The following is a 17,313-nucleotide window of genomic DNA, read 5'->3' on the forward strand; positions in this document are numbered from 1 at the left end:
GGCATATTGGCAAGTTTAAATTATGCTTATGCATAAATATTTGTGACACTTGATCAAAATTTATTTCATTATCTATTAATGCATTTCGCATTTTTCGAAAATAATTTTCTGCCGTCAAAAAGTAATAAAATACCTCTAATTTAGGGTACAGTAATTTATTTTCTTTATATTCCTTGAATCGTGTTAATAGAGAGGACTCAACTTTTTCCTCCGAAGGATAAGTCAAAGTTGAAATGCAACTTTTGCAATATATATTATTTAATAATGTGCAGTAAGCTTCCCAACAAATAATATAAAGATTGTTTTATTTTGACTGGTTCTTCTTCATTATCGATTAAATCGTCCGCATCTCTATTAAATATAACCTTTTTATAATCCTTCGTTTTGTTCCCCTCGTTTTGTTTATCACAATAGTTTATTAAATGCGTCCTTATATCAGTGGTATAATTACTGCGCCCACTCTGGCACTCATATTGAGATAGAGTGACCAGTCCCAAGGATATTTTGAAGTCGTTCCTGGTATCGGCGTTCGACTTCGTATTACGGAAAACAAATTCTCAAGTGCATCTTGTGTCAATCGACCCCCATGACATATTTGAAACCATACTTGCTCAAATACTCCCCCTGTGTATATCTAGAATAGTTTTTGGTTTCCAGTCACATTTGCCTGCGAATTTTACCCCGTAAATGATCTGCATAAAATTGTACATGAAAAGTACAGTTTTATCATGCACGTCTTTATTAAAATTAGACCAAGCAAGTTTGGTAACTATGGACGTAATTATTTTAAACCATTCGAAAACCATTTTGCAAAACCAAGCAGTAGTTGCGGTTATTGGCTATCCTTCCCTTTTTGAATGAAATATTTAATTCCAGCACACGTATCATGATGTAAAATGGCATTTGCTGTTCCAACGTCCATTTTTTTCAAAGTGACTGACTCGGTTTGAATATATATTCTTTTGTAACCGCGGGGCAACTTTTAAATCGCCTTCGGCATCTAGATCATATAATTGCCTGATAGCCCCAATATCAATATAGTTACAGGGTAATTTATATTTCCCCTGAATTTCATTATCTATTACAAATATTTTATGTTTTATTAGAGAAATAGCAAGATTTTTAAATAAGTGAACTGGATCGGGCATTATGTATGACTTTTGTTTTTTTATTGGACGGATGGGGATAATAATTTACTATATTTGAATATCTGCTTGCACAAATATTATTTTGTCGCCAGTAAGCTCTATTTAACGGACCCATGTCCGATATAACAGTTTTCACTGTCACACCTATTTTTTCTGCCCTTTTTATATAATCAGATATTTTTTTTTTCAACTTCGTCAGCACTATAGGTCAATTCATATCCAACAACTTGCTTCCATCTTGTACTCATTCCTGCAAGCATAAATACTAACGCATGGGATGCTAATTGCCGCGAACTGTCCAAATTTCCGCTCAACAGCATTGTGGGCCTTCCTAATATAGTCTTTGTTGAATTATCATATTGCAGGGACGGCTTAAAAACCATTTCATCTAGTAATAAAGCGGCGTGTTTTTCATGTTCCTCAAATGTGGCAACCTAAATAACATTCAAAATTACAATGAGTTGATTTAGCTAGGTTTTATTAGTCTTAAGGTCTTAAATTTAGTATTATTTTTTAAGTTTTCATTATACATGTATTGTATGTACTAGAATTTTGATATTGTATGCACTAATATATTTGTTGATGTTATTATTTTTTGCAATAGCGAGCTAATTTTACTATTATGAATTAATAATTAAATTAACTATTTTCTTGTTCTTTTAAAAATTGCCATAATATACTAAGCTTTAGCATTAGTATATCACACAGAATAGGTACCCATACACCAGCGTTCTTTCCTGCAGGAATGTCTAATCCAGCTGGAAAGAACGCCAGTTAGTGGGTATATGCACGACACATGCACCTTCCGTCCTTCTTGTCAGGATGTACTGGCGTTCCAGCCCGACAAGATAAAAGGTGTAAAAAATTTGTATTAGTGGTTTGGGGTCATTTCATTTGAGAGGTGATATCCGTGTGTTGTTTCCTGTTAGGAAAGTCCTGTTGTTAAAACGCCAGGTAGTTTGTTTAAGTCTTAAATATTTATTAGCTAGTTAGTGTTTTACGAATTAATTACGATGGATTTGATAGAAGAAGAAATCGACACCCAAATGCAGTCTTTTGTCGATATAGAAGATGAAAAAAGTGAAAAAAGTGACTTGCGAATGGTCCCAAAAGGAATTTTAAAACAATTCATAGACACATACCGGGCTCACCCTGCCCTATGGCAGGTTAAAAATAAAGAGTTGTACACCAACAGAAATTTAAAGAATCGGGGATATTTGGAGTTGGTTAAAATGTGGAAGAAGTTCGACCCTGAAGCAAACCAGAAAATGGTTAAATCTAAAATTCAATCTTTGAGGGGTCTTTTCGAAAAGAGTTAAAAAGGTAATTAATGATATTTTAAATTGATTAGGCCGTGATTATTATATTATCTATATATTTTTAGGTCGAAAAGTCAAAGCGATCTGGAACGGGTGTTGATGAAATATATAAAAGCACACTATGGTATTTTAAGTACATGATGTTTTTAACTGATCATGAATTGCCCTCGGAAAGTATTGACAATATTGATGACCCTTCTCCGTCAACCAGTATTATAAACTGTACTCAACAAATTTCTGAAACAGTGGAGGACATAAGCGATAGTGAATCTGTTAAGCACAGTGTTGAGGTAAACTTTATAATGATACCTATAAAGGAAAAATTAATCAATAATTATTATACTTTAAAATTTATTAGAGTACAAACTAAAAATATTATTTTAAATTAAAGTTAAATTTTAATTAATATTGTAAGCGGAATTATGCTTTGCCCTTCTCAATCATGTTTTCTTGCCAAGTCACACTACCATTTCCATTAAAAAATCCAGGTATTCTTGTCGAGTTTGTTTTGCCTCCACCAAAACATTAGTTTGCTTCTTTTTTTTCAAATCCATACAATTCAACGGCATTATTACGCCATTCCCCATCTATTTTTATATCATGTGTGATTTTGTTTTCACTGTCTACTGTTTTTCTGTTAAAATATGATTTACTTTTACGACATAAAAAATTATGCGAAACGCATATTGCTATTATAATATCTTTGGCGTTTTCAGGCTGTACAGTAATAGCAGTGTGCAATATTCTAAATCTTGCGGTAATTAATCCAAAACTATTTTCAACGACATTTCTAGCCCTCGATAAGCGATAGTTAAAAATTCTTTTTTATATGTAAGTTCAGATTGACTAAACGGTCTGAGTATATGTTTTTGCAGAGCAAATGCCTCGTCCCCAAAAAAATACATAATTCATTTGTTCTATGTTTTCTTCCTTGAGAGGTAAATGCAGTTGATTATTTCTGAGGTATTGGTAGAATTTGGTATACTCTAAAATAGCCCCATCAGAGTTTCTTCCGTTTTTGCCCACATCTACATATAAAAATTCATAATCGCTGTTTACTAAAGCCATTAAAACAATACTATAGAACTTTTTATAATTGTAGTAAAATGCGCCTGTTTTAGCTGGACATGTTATTCTTATGTTTTCCATCGATAGCTCCACCGCAGTTAGGGAACTGCCAACGAGAGTTAAATCTTTCTCCAATATCCATCCATTCTTGGGCAGTCTTGGGAAACTAAAACAAAAAAAACCGCGGTATAATATTTAGTGCTTCGGAGGGTACCTATGTAAAAACGGCGGTATAGACTTTGACTTTTGGGCTTGTTATAGGGTACAAATAAATTTTAATATAGGAAACAATAATATATTAAAAATTTCGAACCAATTTAAATCTCACAATTATACCTGTACCTACCTACACTGTAATGCCAAAAATTTTAATAATTCTATTATTAAAAATAAATAATTTTAGGCTGAAACAACGCAGGTCCGTTCCCCAGTCCCTAAGAAGAGAAGATACAAAATATTGACCATAATAATATAAATCCACAAAAGACAAAAAATAAGTGAAGAACGCGAAAAAAATGTTTATGGCACAATGCACTGAAGCATTAACTACAAAAGTAACAGAGACTGATGCCTTAGCTCAATATCTATCCTTAAAAATACAAAATGTTTCGAACCCTGAACAGAAAATGTACGCAGAAGTCTTACTCACTAAAGTCATTAATAAGGCAATACTAAATAAGCTGACTGAAGCTACGGATTTAACAGAAATAAATATGAATCTCGTGCAAGAACCAAATTATTATACATATCATCCTCCTGCGGCATCGTCATCGTCATCTCGTTCAAACACAACACATTACACACTAACGCCTTTGAACTCTCCCGACCCCTTAACAGTACAGTACACACAAAGTACTTTACAAGCAAACAGTGCCCCACAAGGAGTCAATACCTCACAAGAACATAGTGCCCCTCAAGAACACAATGCCTTCCAAGAATCATACGATAATAATAATGGAGGCCCGGAAATAATGTTGTATGCCGATATTCAAAAACAAGTGTAATTTTTTTTTCAATAATCTTTATACTTTGTTAAGAGTTTTTTTTTGTAAATTTCTGTGTAATAAAACTTTGTACATATTTATTTGTTTGACTTACTTTTAAATAATCTTTCTGCAAAACCTGGTAAATTACTTTGCATGTCTCTGGAATTATGCGACCAAGAGCTTGTGGAGAAATTCCAGTACTAAACTTCAAGCATTCATAACTTCTTCCGGTGGCCAAATATCTCAAAGTTGCAACAAGGCGCTCTTCAGGTGAAATACTCTGCCTCATTACCGTATCTTCTTTTTGTATGTATGGACTAACTAATTTTAACAGTTCATCAAATGTGTTAGGATCCATTCTTAATAATTTTGGAAATCGGTAGGCTCACTTGTCCGTAATTCTCGTAACAGATTCATATCGCTGTACATTTTCCGTTTCTGAAGCCACTTCTTTGACCACATGCGGCGCTTCTGCTTTTTCTTAAACAAAACTTCAGTTGCAATACCAAATGCAGCAATTGCAATTATTCTTTTAGGTTTCATCTTAATATTAATAGTTTAATAATAATAAAAATAAATATTAATATTATTATTCAAAGCACACCACTTGTTTACTTGTATTGCACAACAAAAATTTTATAAAAGTCAAATCTCTCGATCCTTAGTAAAATGATCGTCTAGCGGGAAAATTTTAATAATCGTGTCACATTTACAGTATAACAAACTAAATCCTTTAAAAACTGCAACGAAAGGTATTTTGTGTTAGTGGGCTTTGCAAGGAATATAACTCCTTCAAAAAAGAACAGGCCAGTCTTACAGTAAAAACTGACAGGAAATTCAACAAGATTGCGTTTGTGTTAGTGGGATTGGACATTAGTTCTTTCCTTTCAATTTTTTGACAAGAAAGAACGCATAAGGAAAGAATTACAGGAAAGAACGCTGGTGTATGGGTACCTAATGTCCCATTTTCGTGTGTTTTATAGGGTTTCTCTCTATAAAGATGCTATAGACAGATTTGCCCTGACCCCCTCGGTTTCTGAAATACAGGGCGAATTTGAAAATTTTACATTTTTCGACTCCCTTCGTATCTTGGTTATCTTATAACTTACCAAAAAAGTGAAAACTGAGTCGCGTAGAGCTATTTATGTAGAAATCAGTGGGCGTAACTAGTTTTTTACTGGGAGCTGTCATTTCCGAAGTATGACTCAAACTTATGTTTTTTAAACGGGACACCCTGTATATTATTTTTTATTCTATTTGACTTGTCATGAGCTTTCTAAAAATGTAATACCGTATGATCAAAAAAAAGCGTCAGCGATAGCTATGAAATGAAGATCGCTGTCATTTTATAATATAAATTTATATGGGAAATGTCATTGATCATTTCGCAGCCAACTGGACGCCGGTTTTTTTTTCATCATACGGTATATGACTTGCTTTTTTTCATAAACAAGGTAAAAAGGCATTTTTTAGTCTATCATCACAATTGTCTGGTTTCATCATGACCTAAACATCATGCACATTGTCTGATTTAATTTAACCAGATAATTTTGATTTCCATCGTGTTATCTTAATAAACTGCACTGAAAATAAACACATAATTATTTCACCAAATTTAGCAGAAAACCCCGGGAAGTTAAAAGAGAATCAGTATGTTTTACATTTTCTAAACATTTGGCAATATTTGCCAAACAATAAAATATCGTCCAAATAGATGACTGATAATAAACCTTTTTCTCTAAGGGAAGCAATGACAGGTTTCATTAACTTCGTAAATACTAATGGGGCAATATTTAACCCAAAAGGCATGCAAGAGTACTCATAAATTTTTCCCTTAAACTCAAACTTTAAAAAATTTCTGGACTCTTTTCTGATTAAAATTAAAAATTATGCGTCTTTTAAGTCCATTCTGCTCATGAAACAATCCTGTCATTAGCTTGGCAACCACCCGATGGTCCTCCATTTTAAAGTGTCTACAACGAATATATTTATGTGACATTCTTTAGGTTTAATATAAGAGGGTAAGAACCATAATTTTGGGACGAGTAAAAATCGGAGAAATGTATTGACCAATGCAAGGTTTAACCTCGCTAATGACCTTATCTAATAGCCTATCAACACATGTTTGAATAATAGCCTGTTCCTGAGCCGACCAACACACTTTTTTAAAATTGTTTTGCTTAAGGAAGCTGGCAAAAGGAAACTTTAAACCGGGAACCCAGCTAAGCACATGCTTGTCCTGACGGAAGCTTGACCATTCGTTCCAAATCAGTCTTAATAACCTGCCAGCATTCCATCCCTTAATAGTTGGTTCAGGAATAGTTAGCGGCGATAGGTCTGTGTAGATTGCTGCGCCCTGTATAGCCCGATGTTAGGGGCGAGAAATATAGGGGCTCGGTTCAATAGGGTGAGTTATTGTATAAGGATAGTGGGCATTCACCTTTATTCCCGTTCTGGACTCGTACTTGGTGATTTTGGTGATAAAACACTGGAGAATAGCGCGCGATCGTGGTGTACACACTACATACCCGGCCGATCTTGTCTCACTGCTTCTCGCTGAGTACGTACACCATTTCGTTTTTTCAGGTAATGTATGGGAGGAAGGGATAGAATCCAATACCCGGAGACACGCTGATGTTTGAAGTGCGTCGAATTACATGCGAATCGTCTAGCGGAACTCTGTTTTCTGTTACTCTGGAAAACTGTTTTCTTCAACCTTCTGATTTTTTCGCATCTCGTTCTGAAAAGGCTTGTAGGGCACACGAAAGGGCTGTTTAAAAGCAGAGGTATGTTGTTTATAAAGTTCCGAAAGCTGAAGTTTTTCAAAAAGATGTTTTCCTGACGTAGGGATAGACTGTAAAAGAGCAGCTACATGAGTGTTACGAGCCTGGTAACAAGGCTTGCACACCTTCCTGCGCATCTCGATAACCTCTGCCCTTTTTCCGCATGTAAACTGAAGCAAATCGTTGGAAACCGATTTAAATTTCGAGTCAGGCCCCCACAGCATACTCCCTACATCATTCTTAATTTGGAGGAATTTAGAAACAATCTCCTTTATGACATTCTCTTTGCAGTGACAAACCGTGGGTTAGGGTACCTAGAGTTCCATTCATGTTAGCTAGAGAATCGTAGAAAGGTGCTCGGGAATCAATTTTGAAGCTGTTGGTTTAGCTGAAGTGTACCGAAGACTGGAGTACCCCTAAGTTCCTTCTGAACATCTGTGTATCTTATCTTATTGAAAGAAAGCTGCCCTAGGCGCTGGCATTCGATTCCCTGCGACTCGATATGTTTTTCTGCCGCTGAGATCGGCGGTTCTAGTTCTTTAGTTTTTGGCGCAAAATCAAACTCCTCTTGCATACTAGGCGGATGCTATGCTGATTCTGGAGGTTCCCATGCTACAGATTCCTCTCGATCGGAGTCGCTTTGCAAGACGTTATCGTCAATGTCGTCTACGCCTTCGTATTCATCTGCATCTTCTAGTGGGTTAAAACGCTCCATAAAGCCGATAAAGATATCATGAAGCTCTTGTTGTCCACTTTCTAATCTATCCATTCGGGATTGTTTAGTTAATACCGGCTGCTTAGCTTTTCTAATATTTCCAGTTTCATCGTCTGACGAGGAATCCGATGCAAACTCACTCTGCAGTATTTTGTCAGCTTCTTTTCACGAAATAAACAATGGTTTAAGGTTAGCGCTGTTAATAGAGGCCAAAACAATCTCATTGCGAAGCGGTGAACATCTTACCTGAGCTGCTAATTCCGGTGGACCGATTATTAAAGAAACACAAAAAGGTCAGGAAGTAGAGGTAGAAGGCCGATTCTGCGCCAGGAGCAGGAGTAGAGCGCACTGCGCATGCGCGAGGAGGAGGGGTACAGCGCAGGCGCGAGGAGGAGGGGGGCTGTCAAATGTCAAATGTCAAACGTCACCTGTCAAATGTCAAACGTCATCTGTCACATGTCAAACGTCATCTGTCAAACGTCAATCCTGTCAAACGTCATCTGTCACACATCATCTGTCAAACGTCAAATGTCAAACGTCATCTGTCATCTGTCAAACGTCAAACATCAAACCTCTCATCTGTCAAACGTCAAACGTCATATGTCAAACGTCATCTGTCAAACGTCATCTGTCAAACGTCAAATGTCAAACGTCAAACGTCAAACCTCTTATCTGTCAAACGTCATATGTCAAACGTCAAATGTCAAACGTCAAACGTCATCTGTCAAACGTCAAATGTCAACAAGCTGAATTCCAGGTTCTAATTCTACACAACACTGATTTTTATGTTGATGACTTAAACAGTGGAAATTACACTCCTTACACAATGAATGCATTTTGAATACTGAAGAGGTTAGACAACGTCTTTACTTTTATCAATCCAACTATTATGTGATTTGTCGAATCCTAACCACTTGACCAGAATTTTATTTCCTTTCTTTTTCAACACTTGCTCTACAAGATAGATTTCAGGTTGTTTTGTTTTCTGTAATTCTTCTTCGTAAAATCCATCGCTGATGGGATTACCTTGATAATCTTCTAAAAGGTACGTTACAGGGTTTGTAATTTTTACTTTAGATACTTTGAAAAGTTCAGTAGTCCAATTTGGCGTATATCCTTTTTCAAAAAGATGTTTCTGTTTTGAGATTCTAACGGTATCGCCAACTTAAAATTTTGATTTTCCCGCTACCTTAATATGACTATAAACGCTATCTAGTAGTTTCTTCTCACTATTACTATCCACATTCTGCGGTTTCATTCCAATGGTTCTGTGTTTCGTATCGTTATAGTCTTCTGTAACTTTATTTAGTAATTCCAGCCATTTATGGTTCCCGTTCAACGTAAACGATCTAAACAATTTTTTCCTTAATAGTGCAAATTACACGTTTACCTGTGAGAGTTAGGTAAATAATACCTAACTTCTGACTTATACAAATTTTACCATACATAATATAGATATAAACTCTAATATAATTAAACAACATTTTTTTCCTCCCGAGTGATTTAACTCTAAACTAAATTCATAATACCTACCATCATAAACAGTAACTTATTTGAGTTCAGAACATCATTCAATCAAGGTTTAAAGGGTGTCTTCAAAGAGAAAGAAAGTCTAAAGCTTAACTGGTTAATAATTAAAAAAAAGGAAAAAAGTAATATGACGTCTTAATACAGCGTGTGGAAAAAACAAGATAATATACTCTTAGCAGATAAGTAGAACAAAAATATGTACAGTGTGAGATATTACAACATAGAAAAGATTTCAAACTATCAATATACGTAAGAACCATTACTATAAATACCTCTCTACATACCTAGACTACTGTAAATAACTCTGAAAAAACCCGAATCGGTAATAAATGTATTACAGGGTGATCAAGCTATATGGGTAACGTTAATATAAAAATTCAAAATAGATACTTAAATTGATCTGCTAACTACTAGCGGGTTTAGAATCAGCAGGGTCTAAGACTCAACAGGGCCGTTCAATAAGGTCTGTTGCAATCGGGTCTGTTGCAATCGGGTCTGTTTCAATCAGGTCCAACAGGTCTGTTTCAATCAGGTCTGTTTCAATCAGGTTTGTTTCAATCAGGTCTGTTTCAATCGGGATCCAACAGGGGCCGTTCAATCAGGTCTGTTCGATCGAGTCTGTATTGCATTAGCGATGGGGACCCGTTAGGATAGTGTTGCGTTAGTTATAAATACTACATATTCTTATGAAAGGTATCATTAGTACGTCATCGATCATGGAACGACAACGCTGTAGGTTAAAACTCTTGGATATACCAGACCAAAATGTATTTGGTATTAGAAGGGCGAACAAACGTCTGCTTATTGGTAACGAACCATTTGAAGTTCAAGATGATGATGATGATGATGGGTATCTAGCGATTAAAGATGAAAAATTGGAACTTACGAGCGGATTATTGAATCTTCTTACTCAATCGCATCCTACTGAGTACTCCGAAATAGATTTAGAGAATTATAAGTTTATACTGCTATTGACAAACGCACATAGACGTAAGTTTAATCAGGATAAACGCATTAATTCAAGCAAAAGCTGGAAATATGTAAATTTTATTTCTAAACTATTTCCACCGATAAGGAAGAGCACATGTAAAAGAGGAATTGGAAGGTGATGATATGGTTTTCGTTAAAGGATATATTAAAAAGGAATTTCTGCTGTGTACGTACAACGAAATGAATCTTGATCCACCCTGTATATTGAACTTGTAATTTACTTCTGGACCTGTACCGAAATTAGAACAATCATACAGTAATAATTGAAATTATCATAGACTAGAAATATGTTCTTGTACTGTAAATAATGCTCATATATTATATGATTATATTATAAACCTTTTAACTCAATAAATTTAAATCTATTAATATCCAATATTTTTTTACTTATTAGCTCATAGATTAATATTAGCTCATTTTACTGTAAACCATTGTCTTGTTCACATCGCTCTCATCATCAAATCGTTACGGATAAATCAAGTGTATTAGAACCAATAATTAATGTAGCATTAAACATTTCCGAGAACTTGGCAGAAAAGCAAATTGTTTTCCAAAGTACAAACAAGAAGAAGAAGATTCAAATGTCATATGAAGGTTTTTCAACGTTTCTAGACTTTGTTGATGAAAACGTTAATAGTGGTTGGTGTGATAAATCTATAGAAATTGATGGACATTTAAACATAACTTATGCTTTTGAAGAAGAAGTGAAAGTGTTGATAATTCAAGATAGGAAATGGAAAACTTATATTGATTGGGAAGATGATTGTATATTGTTATTTAAATGCTGTTTACCTATTTTTTATAATTTACTAGATGAGAGAAATGTGGAAAATAAATACACAGTGAAATGAAAAAATTGTTTTATTTATAATACTCTAAATATTTTTTTTTTTATAAAATCAGTCTTGTACAATATAAAAGATTGAAAAATGTTTTTCAGTACTGTTAAATACATGTATAAAATAAATATATTTAATAAAAATAATTATTTATGTTAGGAAAAAATTACTAAATTTGAATGCAGCTATTGAAAAGCTTAAATCAAACAGTAGACATAGTAGAAAACGCCTAAATTTGTATACATTATAAATATGTTATATATATATATATATATATATATATATATATATATATATATATATATATATATATATATATATATATATATATATATATTTATATATATATATATATATATATATATTTATATATATAAAAAATATATTGAATATAATACTCTAAATAAAAAATAATATATAAAAAATAACATAAAAAATAATATAATAATAACTTAAAAAATATAATAATAATATAAAAAATTTGTATACAATATAAATATGTTATATATATTAAGCTAAAATATATTGAATATAATACTCTAAATAAAATACACTAAAATACAAAAAATAAAATTAACCCATCCTCTTAAACATGAAAGTAACTAAATATTAATAAATAAATAAAAATATCGAAGGAAATAGAAGTAAAAAATAGCTGCCCTTGGTTTCGGCCTCTATGGATTTTCAGATTATTCATCCCTATATTTCCCTAGAATCTTTATGGCCCCATGCGAGCGTGTGTACTGGAATTGGGAATAAGAAATCTCTTATTGTCCGCGTAGGATAAGACTATCTTATTTTTTAGCTCTACATACATATTGTGTAAATGTGAACGGAAAGTGTTCATCGAGCGATCATAGATTTTCGTACCTGCTACATCGACCGTGTTTTTATAATCATCCAAACTAATATCTTGTTTGGTGATGTAGTCAGGCACGCCTTTGGCCTTTTTCGTTAACTCACCATCTACATTTACACAATATGCTTTAGCCCCAGTTCCATAAAACTCCCACAAAATTTTTCCTGCATATTCATCCCTTCATACGGCCCAACACAGACGAATTTACAGGAATATTATGTGGGTTGTTTTCTGAGTCATTTGACGTATCGAATCTATCTAAATTTTCGCGCATGTCATCATAAAATTGTCGGTTTTGAATTTTGTAAATTAGAGAATCGGTGTCAGTGTAGAGCAGTGAAGCTTTATTACCGTACTTTGGTTTAATATAGCTATACAAAAAAAAATCATACATAATAGTTTTGGAAATTTCCAAGGAATTGAAAGAAACCTACATGTAAATAGGTTTATTATATACGATTTTCTGTTTAGCCATATAAATTGGTGACTACTTTTCACTAAAAATCGTCAAGTCTTTAAAATGCGGTTTGGAAATGTACGCTTCTGTCCCTAGCTTTCTACCAATATTTTCCCAGTGGGTAACTAACTTAATATTTACCCGTTTCTCCACGTTCTCCATTGTTTTTCCAAATACAGCGTTATTCATAAGTTTCCCTTGGCTGCTCCATATAAATTGGTAGCATCCAAGTACATAATGTAGGAAGTAGGTTTGGAAGCGTCGTATATAGACATAAATTTGTTATTCGCGATAGCTTTTCTAACATTACATTGACTGACACCGCCGCGAATCCCGTGTTTAAAGAAACATATCATGTCTAGATCTGTCAATAATTCCAGCTCGATAGATGTAGTTTTAAAGCCGCGTCAAAGGATAGAGATGGTGCGGTGAAGTATTGACAAGGATCTAGACCGTATGTTTGTAGACACTTTTCTCTAAAATTCTCAAAATATCAGTTAATAATAGTACGTCGGATTTTAAATATATTCTGAATATTCGCCTAAAGTTTGACATTTAAATAAATTCCATACGTTCAATGCACGCTCGTAATCTCCTTGTTTGATGGCTTCTTTTCTAAGTTCGTTATAGAAACCATCAATGGGTGGAAGCTTGGTATCGTCTAATTTGGAAAAAGAATCTACGTACGAATATGGGAAAACACCCTTCATACGAATAACCTTAAATTCTTCTTCGTTAGGGAAAAACTTCCTAACCTCGCAACACTGTTGAGACGTTAAATTTTGACTTAGTTTATCCAAACTGGAGGCCATAAAGCGGAAACTGTCTAAAAATCTTAGTTTTAAAAATAACTTTTGTTGTCGCTTTTCCTGGTCATCGTTGTCCCCCACCATAATATATTTGGTAAAAGAAATATATTTTTCTTTGTTTTGGGGGACGACGTCCAATCGTTCTTCCTCCACAGCCAATTCTTTTATAAAAAGATGGCTGTCAAAATTTGACATGTTGTGGAAGAACACAGGAATAAAGTTAGGTACTTTAAAATTTAGGTTACAAACAGAGTGAGCCGCACCTCGATATCTCCCCGTTAGATGACAGTGGTCCCTTACTCTGTCATCTTCTACATTAAATGGAGATTCACAAATATGACAGTGTGTCATCTGATAAAACTCAGCTTCTTGTACACTACTGAGAGGAGACATGGATACAATATTTTTCATAAATCGATTGTAGATTGATTTACAATCAGTCTCTAACCAATCTATGAAAACTTTATGTGCATCAGGTCCCCTAAAAGTCTTGAAAATCGACTGAGAATTATCAAAATCGCATTTAATGTAATAGGCAAAAGAATAAGGAACGTGTTGTGTGTTTTCACCGTATAGGAAATTTCAGGATCCAACTCGTTTTGCTCTGTTTGTATAGGTTCCAAAATAGTTTCAAAATCAGCGTATACAACAAAAGGTACTTTTAATTTTCGTTCGAAATTCGTAAATTTAAGGATATTCTCGGGAATATTTTCACCATATTTATTTTTCTTTAAATTATCCGAAGGAGTTTCAACTACAACGTGACCACAATCGTATTTTTGATGATTTTCTAATTTAATATCTGAAGAAAAATAAACCAAGCAACCATCGCATAAGAATTTTGAATGTTGTTTGCCTGAAAGTTGTTTGGAGATTAGGCGAGACATATTTCTTATTAAACAGTAATGATTATTGCCAGAATCATCACTGATTAATAACAAATTCACACGTCTATCTGTCTTATGAGATCTAGTAAAATACAAAGGACCCACAACTTCAATAATATTCCTATCATGTTTATAACCCTTCTCGAGTCCATAAACATTAATAGAAATATTATTGAGTTGTTCGAATTTTGACACCTGTTTCAAAGATATCGGAAAATCTATACCTGTCACATCCAATTCCTGCTCAAATGGATGATAATTCTGGACTCGGTTGGCGTGTTGAGTTCGGGGAACTGGGTGAAAGGCGGCTAAAACCGACCATATAAAACATTTCTGGTCAGTGTTTCGTATGTTCAACACAGCCCTTTTCGCTTCTATTTCCTTCGGTAATGGTATGTAAGATGAGGCTTTTAGTGGGTTGATTTTATTTACCCTTACATCTACGTGGAGGAGTTGCTGAAGAGTCCAACCTAATGTACATGAAAAAATAATTAGTATGGTGAAAAACAGAAAAAAATATATACTTACCACTATCTTTTTCATTAAACTCCTGGAATCTCCGCTTGATGATAGTGGCGAACTGATCAAACAGCTCCTCCAAATCGGTGCCCTAGCTTGCCTCCCTGAAACGCGAGCCAAAGGACTTGGTCTCTTGCACCTCCTTTGTCTGCAGGAGGAAGCGACCAAATAACTCCATACCGACTTTCACATTACCAAACCTTTCGATTTAGCATCTTACCAGCGAAATGATGTTTTCACGGAGATTATTTAAAAAATCATTAACGCTGGTAATGTTTTTATTCGATAAAAGCCGATATGTAGCAATTCGGTTTTTATATGCGGTATTTACAAGGTAAACACCTTCCTCCTGCATTACCAAGTGTTCTAAAAAATACATTTTAATTTAAAAGGTGTATAAAAAAAATAATAATAACTTACCGTTATTGAAACCAAATCTAGCTCTCTTTGACACCGAAGACTTTGACTCTGCCTGATTGACTAAAATAAAAGAAAAAAAATATTTAATATAAAATAGATGCTTTCTGTTAAAAATAATAGAAATATATGTTAAATAGTTAATTAGTTTAAATAATTGAAAAAAAGTTAAAAATAATAGTTGAATATGTTAAAAAATAATTAATTAGTTTAAAAAGTAATGAAAAAACAAATAATTACTTACTGTTAGTGGGAGAGCTTGTTCTTTTCAGGGATACCGTCTCTAAATTTTTTGGTTCAGGTTGATTGGCTAAAATAAAATAGAAAAAACCATTTAATATAAAATAAAAAAAATAAAATAATAACTCACCGTTGAGGGCTCCTTTGCAAATCCTGCGGTGTTGTTTTAAATTATCCTTTCGGCTGAATGTTTTCAAGCATTTCTCGCACGTATCTAAAATAAAAAGCGTTTTTAAAGCCAGAACATAAAATAAAAATAATTACTTACGTTTACTAGGGCTAACACCGTTGTTCGAGTCGGTTTGGGGCGTGGCATTTTTGATTTGATCGGCTAAAAAATAGAAAAAACATTTAATATTGCACAATATAAAAATAAAATAAAAACTCACCATTACAAATCTTCGTATGTCTTGTCAAATTCCTCTTATAGGAACACAATTTCCCACAAACGCTGCATAGAAACATTTTTTATTTTTTAGAGAGCGAATCGACTAATTTCGACGAGAGGCAAGTAGAGACTGACGTGAATTGCGAGTTGTTTGCTGGGTACAATGCTAGACCGGAAAACCGCAAACTGATAACGCCAGTTGCTACACAATGTCTTAGCACTAAGTTTGATTTATTTTATTTTTACTTAAATATTTATCGCTAAAATTGATCTAGAATTTTCTAGAAAAACAAATGCGTGACATCATAGTCATCATACCGGAAACTGCAAAGTCTAATTAAAAATAATACCGACCGCAAACTCTGATAAGGAATAATTGTTGCACAATGTATTTTGCACTAAGTTTGATTTATTTTATTTTACTTAAATATTTATCACAAAAATTGATCTTCTAGAAAAAACAAAAGCATGACATCATGAGAGGGAGTCGTAAAAATTGAAGTATTAGGTCATTTTACTGTAAACCATTGCCCTGTTCACATCGCTCTCTCTTTCATCGTTGATTTTGAACCAAGTTTGATTTATTTTTACCATTTAAATAAATATTATTATTTACGAATACCCAAAAGGCATTAGTAATTAAAACCCAATCGCCAAACGTTAAAAATTATCATCATCTGTGTTAAAAAACATGGAAAGATTTTTTTTTGGAATATATACCAGGTGTGAAAAAAAACAATATATACCAGGTGTGAAAAAAACAATATATACCGGGTGTGAAAAAAAAACAATATATGACGTAAAAGCATTTGTTTTTCATTAACACTCTGTATATAATAAGCATGACGTAAGATAGATTGACGTTTGACGTTTGATATTTGACATATGACGTTTGACGGGTTTGACGTTTGACATTTGACGTTTGACAGATGACAGGTTTGATGTATGACAGATGATGTTTGACATGTGACAGATGACGTTTGACATTTGACAGGTGACGTTTGACATTTGACGTTTGACAGCCCCCCTCCTCCTCGCGCCTGCGCTGTACCCCTCCTCCTCGCGCATGCGCAGCGCGCTCAATCGGCCACTGCTCCTGCTCCTGGCGCAGAATCGGCCTTCTACCTCTACTCCAGGATAACATTTTTGTTTTGTAGTCCCTATAAACACGTTCACGTAAGCTGCGTGCGCCCTCATTAAAAGCCTTGGCGATGCCGATGGTGAGAAAAGCAAAACGAATCTTGTTGATCTGCGGGTCTATTTCCTTAAAACCAATGAAGTTTCTCTATCCACACAGGCCACTTTCCAATTCTTCCAACCTTCCGGTAAGGCCTCGGATGCCAGACCTTTAAATTATTG

The 17,313-nt window shown here is 34.1% G+C and overlaps 1 protein-coding gene and 1 pseudogene across 2 annotated transcripts; both read right to left on the minus strand.

The window, feature by feature from the left end:
* Nucleotides 1-3,228: 3,228 nt before the first annotated feature.
* Nucleotides 3,229-5,505, minus strand: LOC115889595 (annotated as a pseudogene).
* Nucleotides 5,506-14,743: 9,238 nt separating this feature from the next.
* On the minus strand, nucleotides 14,744-16,381 carry LOC115889556 (zinc finger protein 860-like). 2 transcript variants are annotated; one of them, XM_030909597.1, is made up of 7 exons: nucleotides 15,956-16,381; nucleotides 15,835-15,897; nucleotides 15,697-15,780; nucleotides 15,571-15,636; nucleotides 15,330-15,389; nucleotides 14,919-15,275; nucleotides 14,744-14,860 (listed from the first exon to the last, which is right to left on the minus strand). In XM_030909597.1, the coding sequence occupies exons 1-6, from the start codon at nucleotides 16,029-16,031 to the stop codon at nucleotides 15,118-15,120; spliced, it is 507 nt and encodes a 168-aa protein (XP_030765457.1). In that variant the 5' UTR covers nucleotides 16,032-16,381; the 3' UTR covers nucleotides 14,744-14,860; nucleotides 14,919-15,117. The 2 variants fall into 2 exon arrangements, with proteins under 2 accessions (XP_030765457.1, XP_030765456.1); XM_030909596.1 differs by having other exon boundaries at nucleotides 15,571-15,780.
* Between the last annotated feature and the right edge of the window lie 932 nt (nucleotides 16,382-17,313).

Source organism: Sitophilus oryzae, unplaced genomic scaffold (assembly GCF_002938485.1).
Source record: "Sitophilus oryzae breed Bouriz unplaced genomic scaffold, Soryzae_2.0 scaffold_815_pilon_pilon, whole genome shotgun sequence".
Lineage (NCBI taxonomy): Eukaryota > Metazoa > Arthropoda > Insecta > Coleoptera > Curculionidae > Sitophilus > Sitophilus oryzae.

Bases quoted from the DNA above. Each gene is read 5' to 3' on its own strand.
- LOC115889556 (XM_030909596.1), bottom strand. From the start codon at position 16,031: ATGTTTCTATGCAGCGTTTGTGGGAAATTGTGTTCCTATAAGAGGAAT. The intron at 15,898-15,955 runs GTGAGTTTTTAT...TCTATTTTTTAG, and splicing joins ACATACGAAGATTTGTAATG to CCGATCAAATCAAAAATGCC. The intron at 15,781-15,834 runs GTAAGTAATTAT...TTTTTATTTTAG, and splicing joins CGGTGTTAGCCCTAGTAAAC to ATACGTGCGAGAAATGCTTG.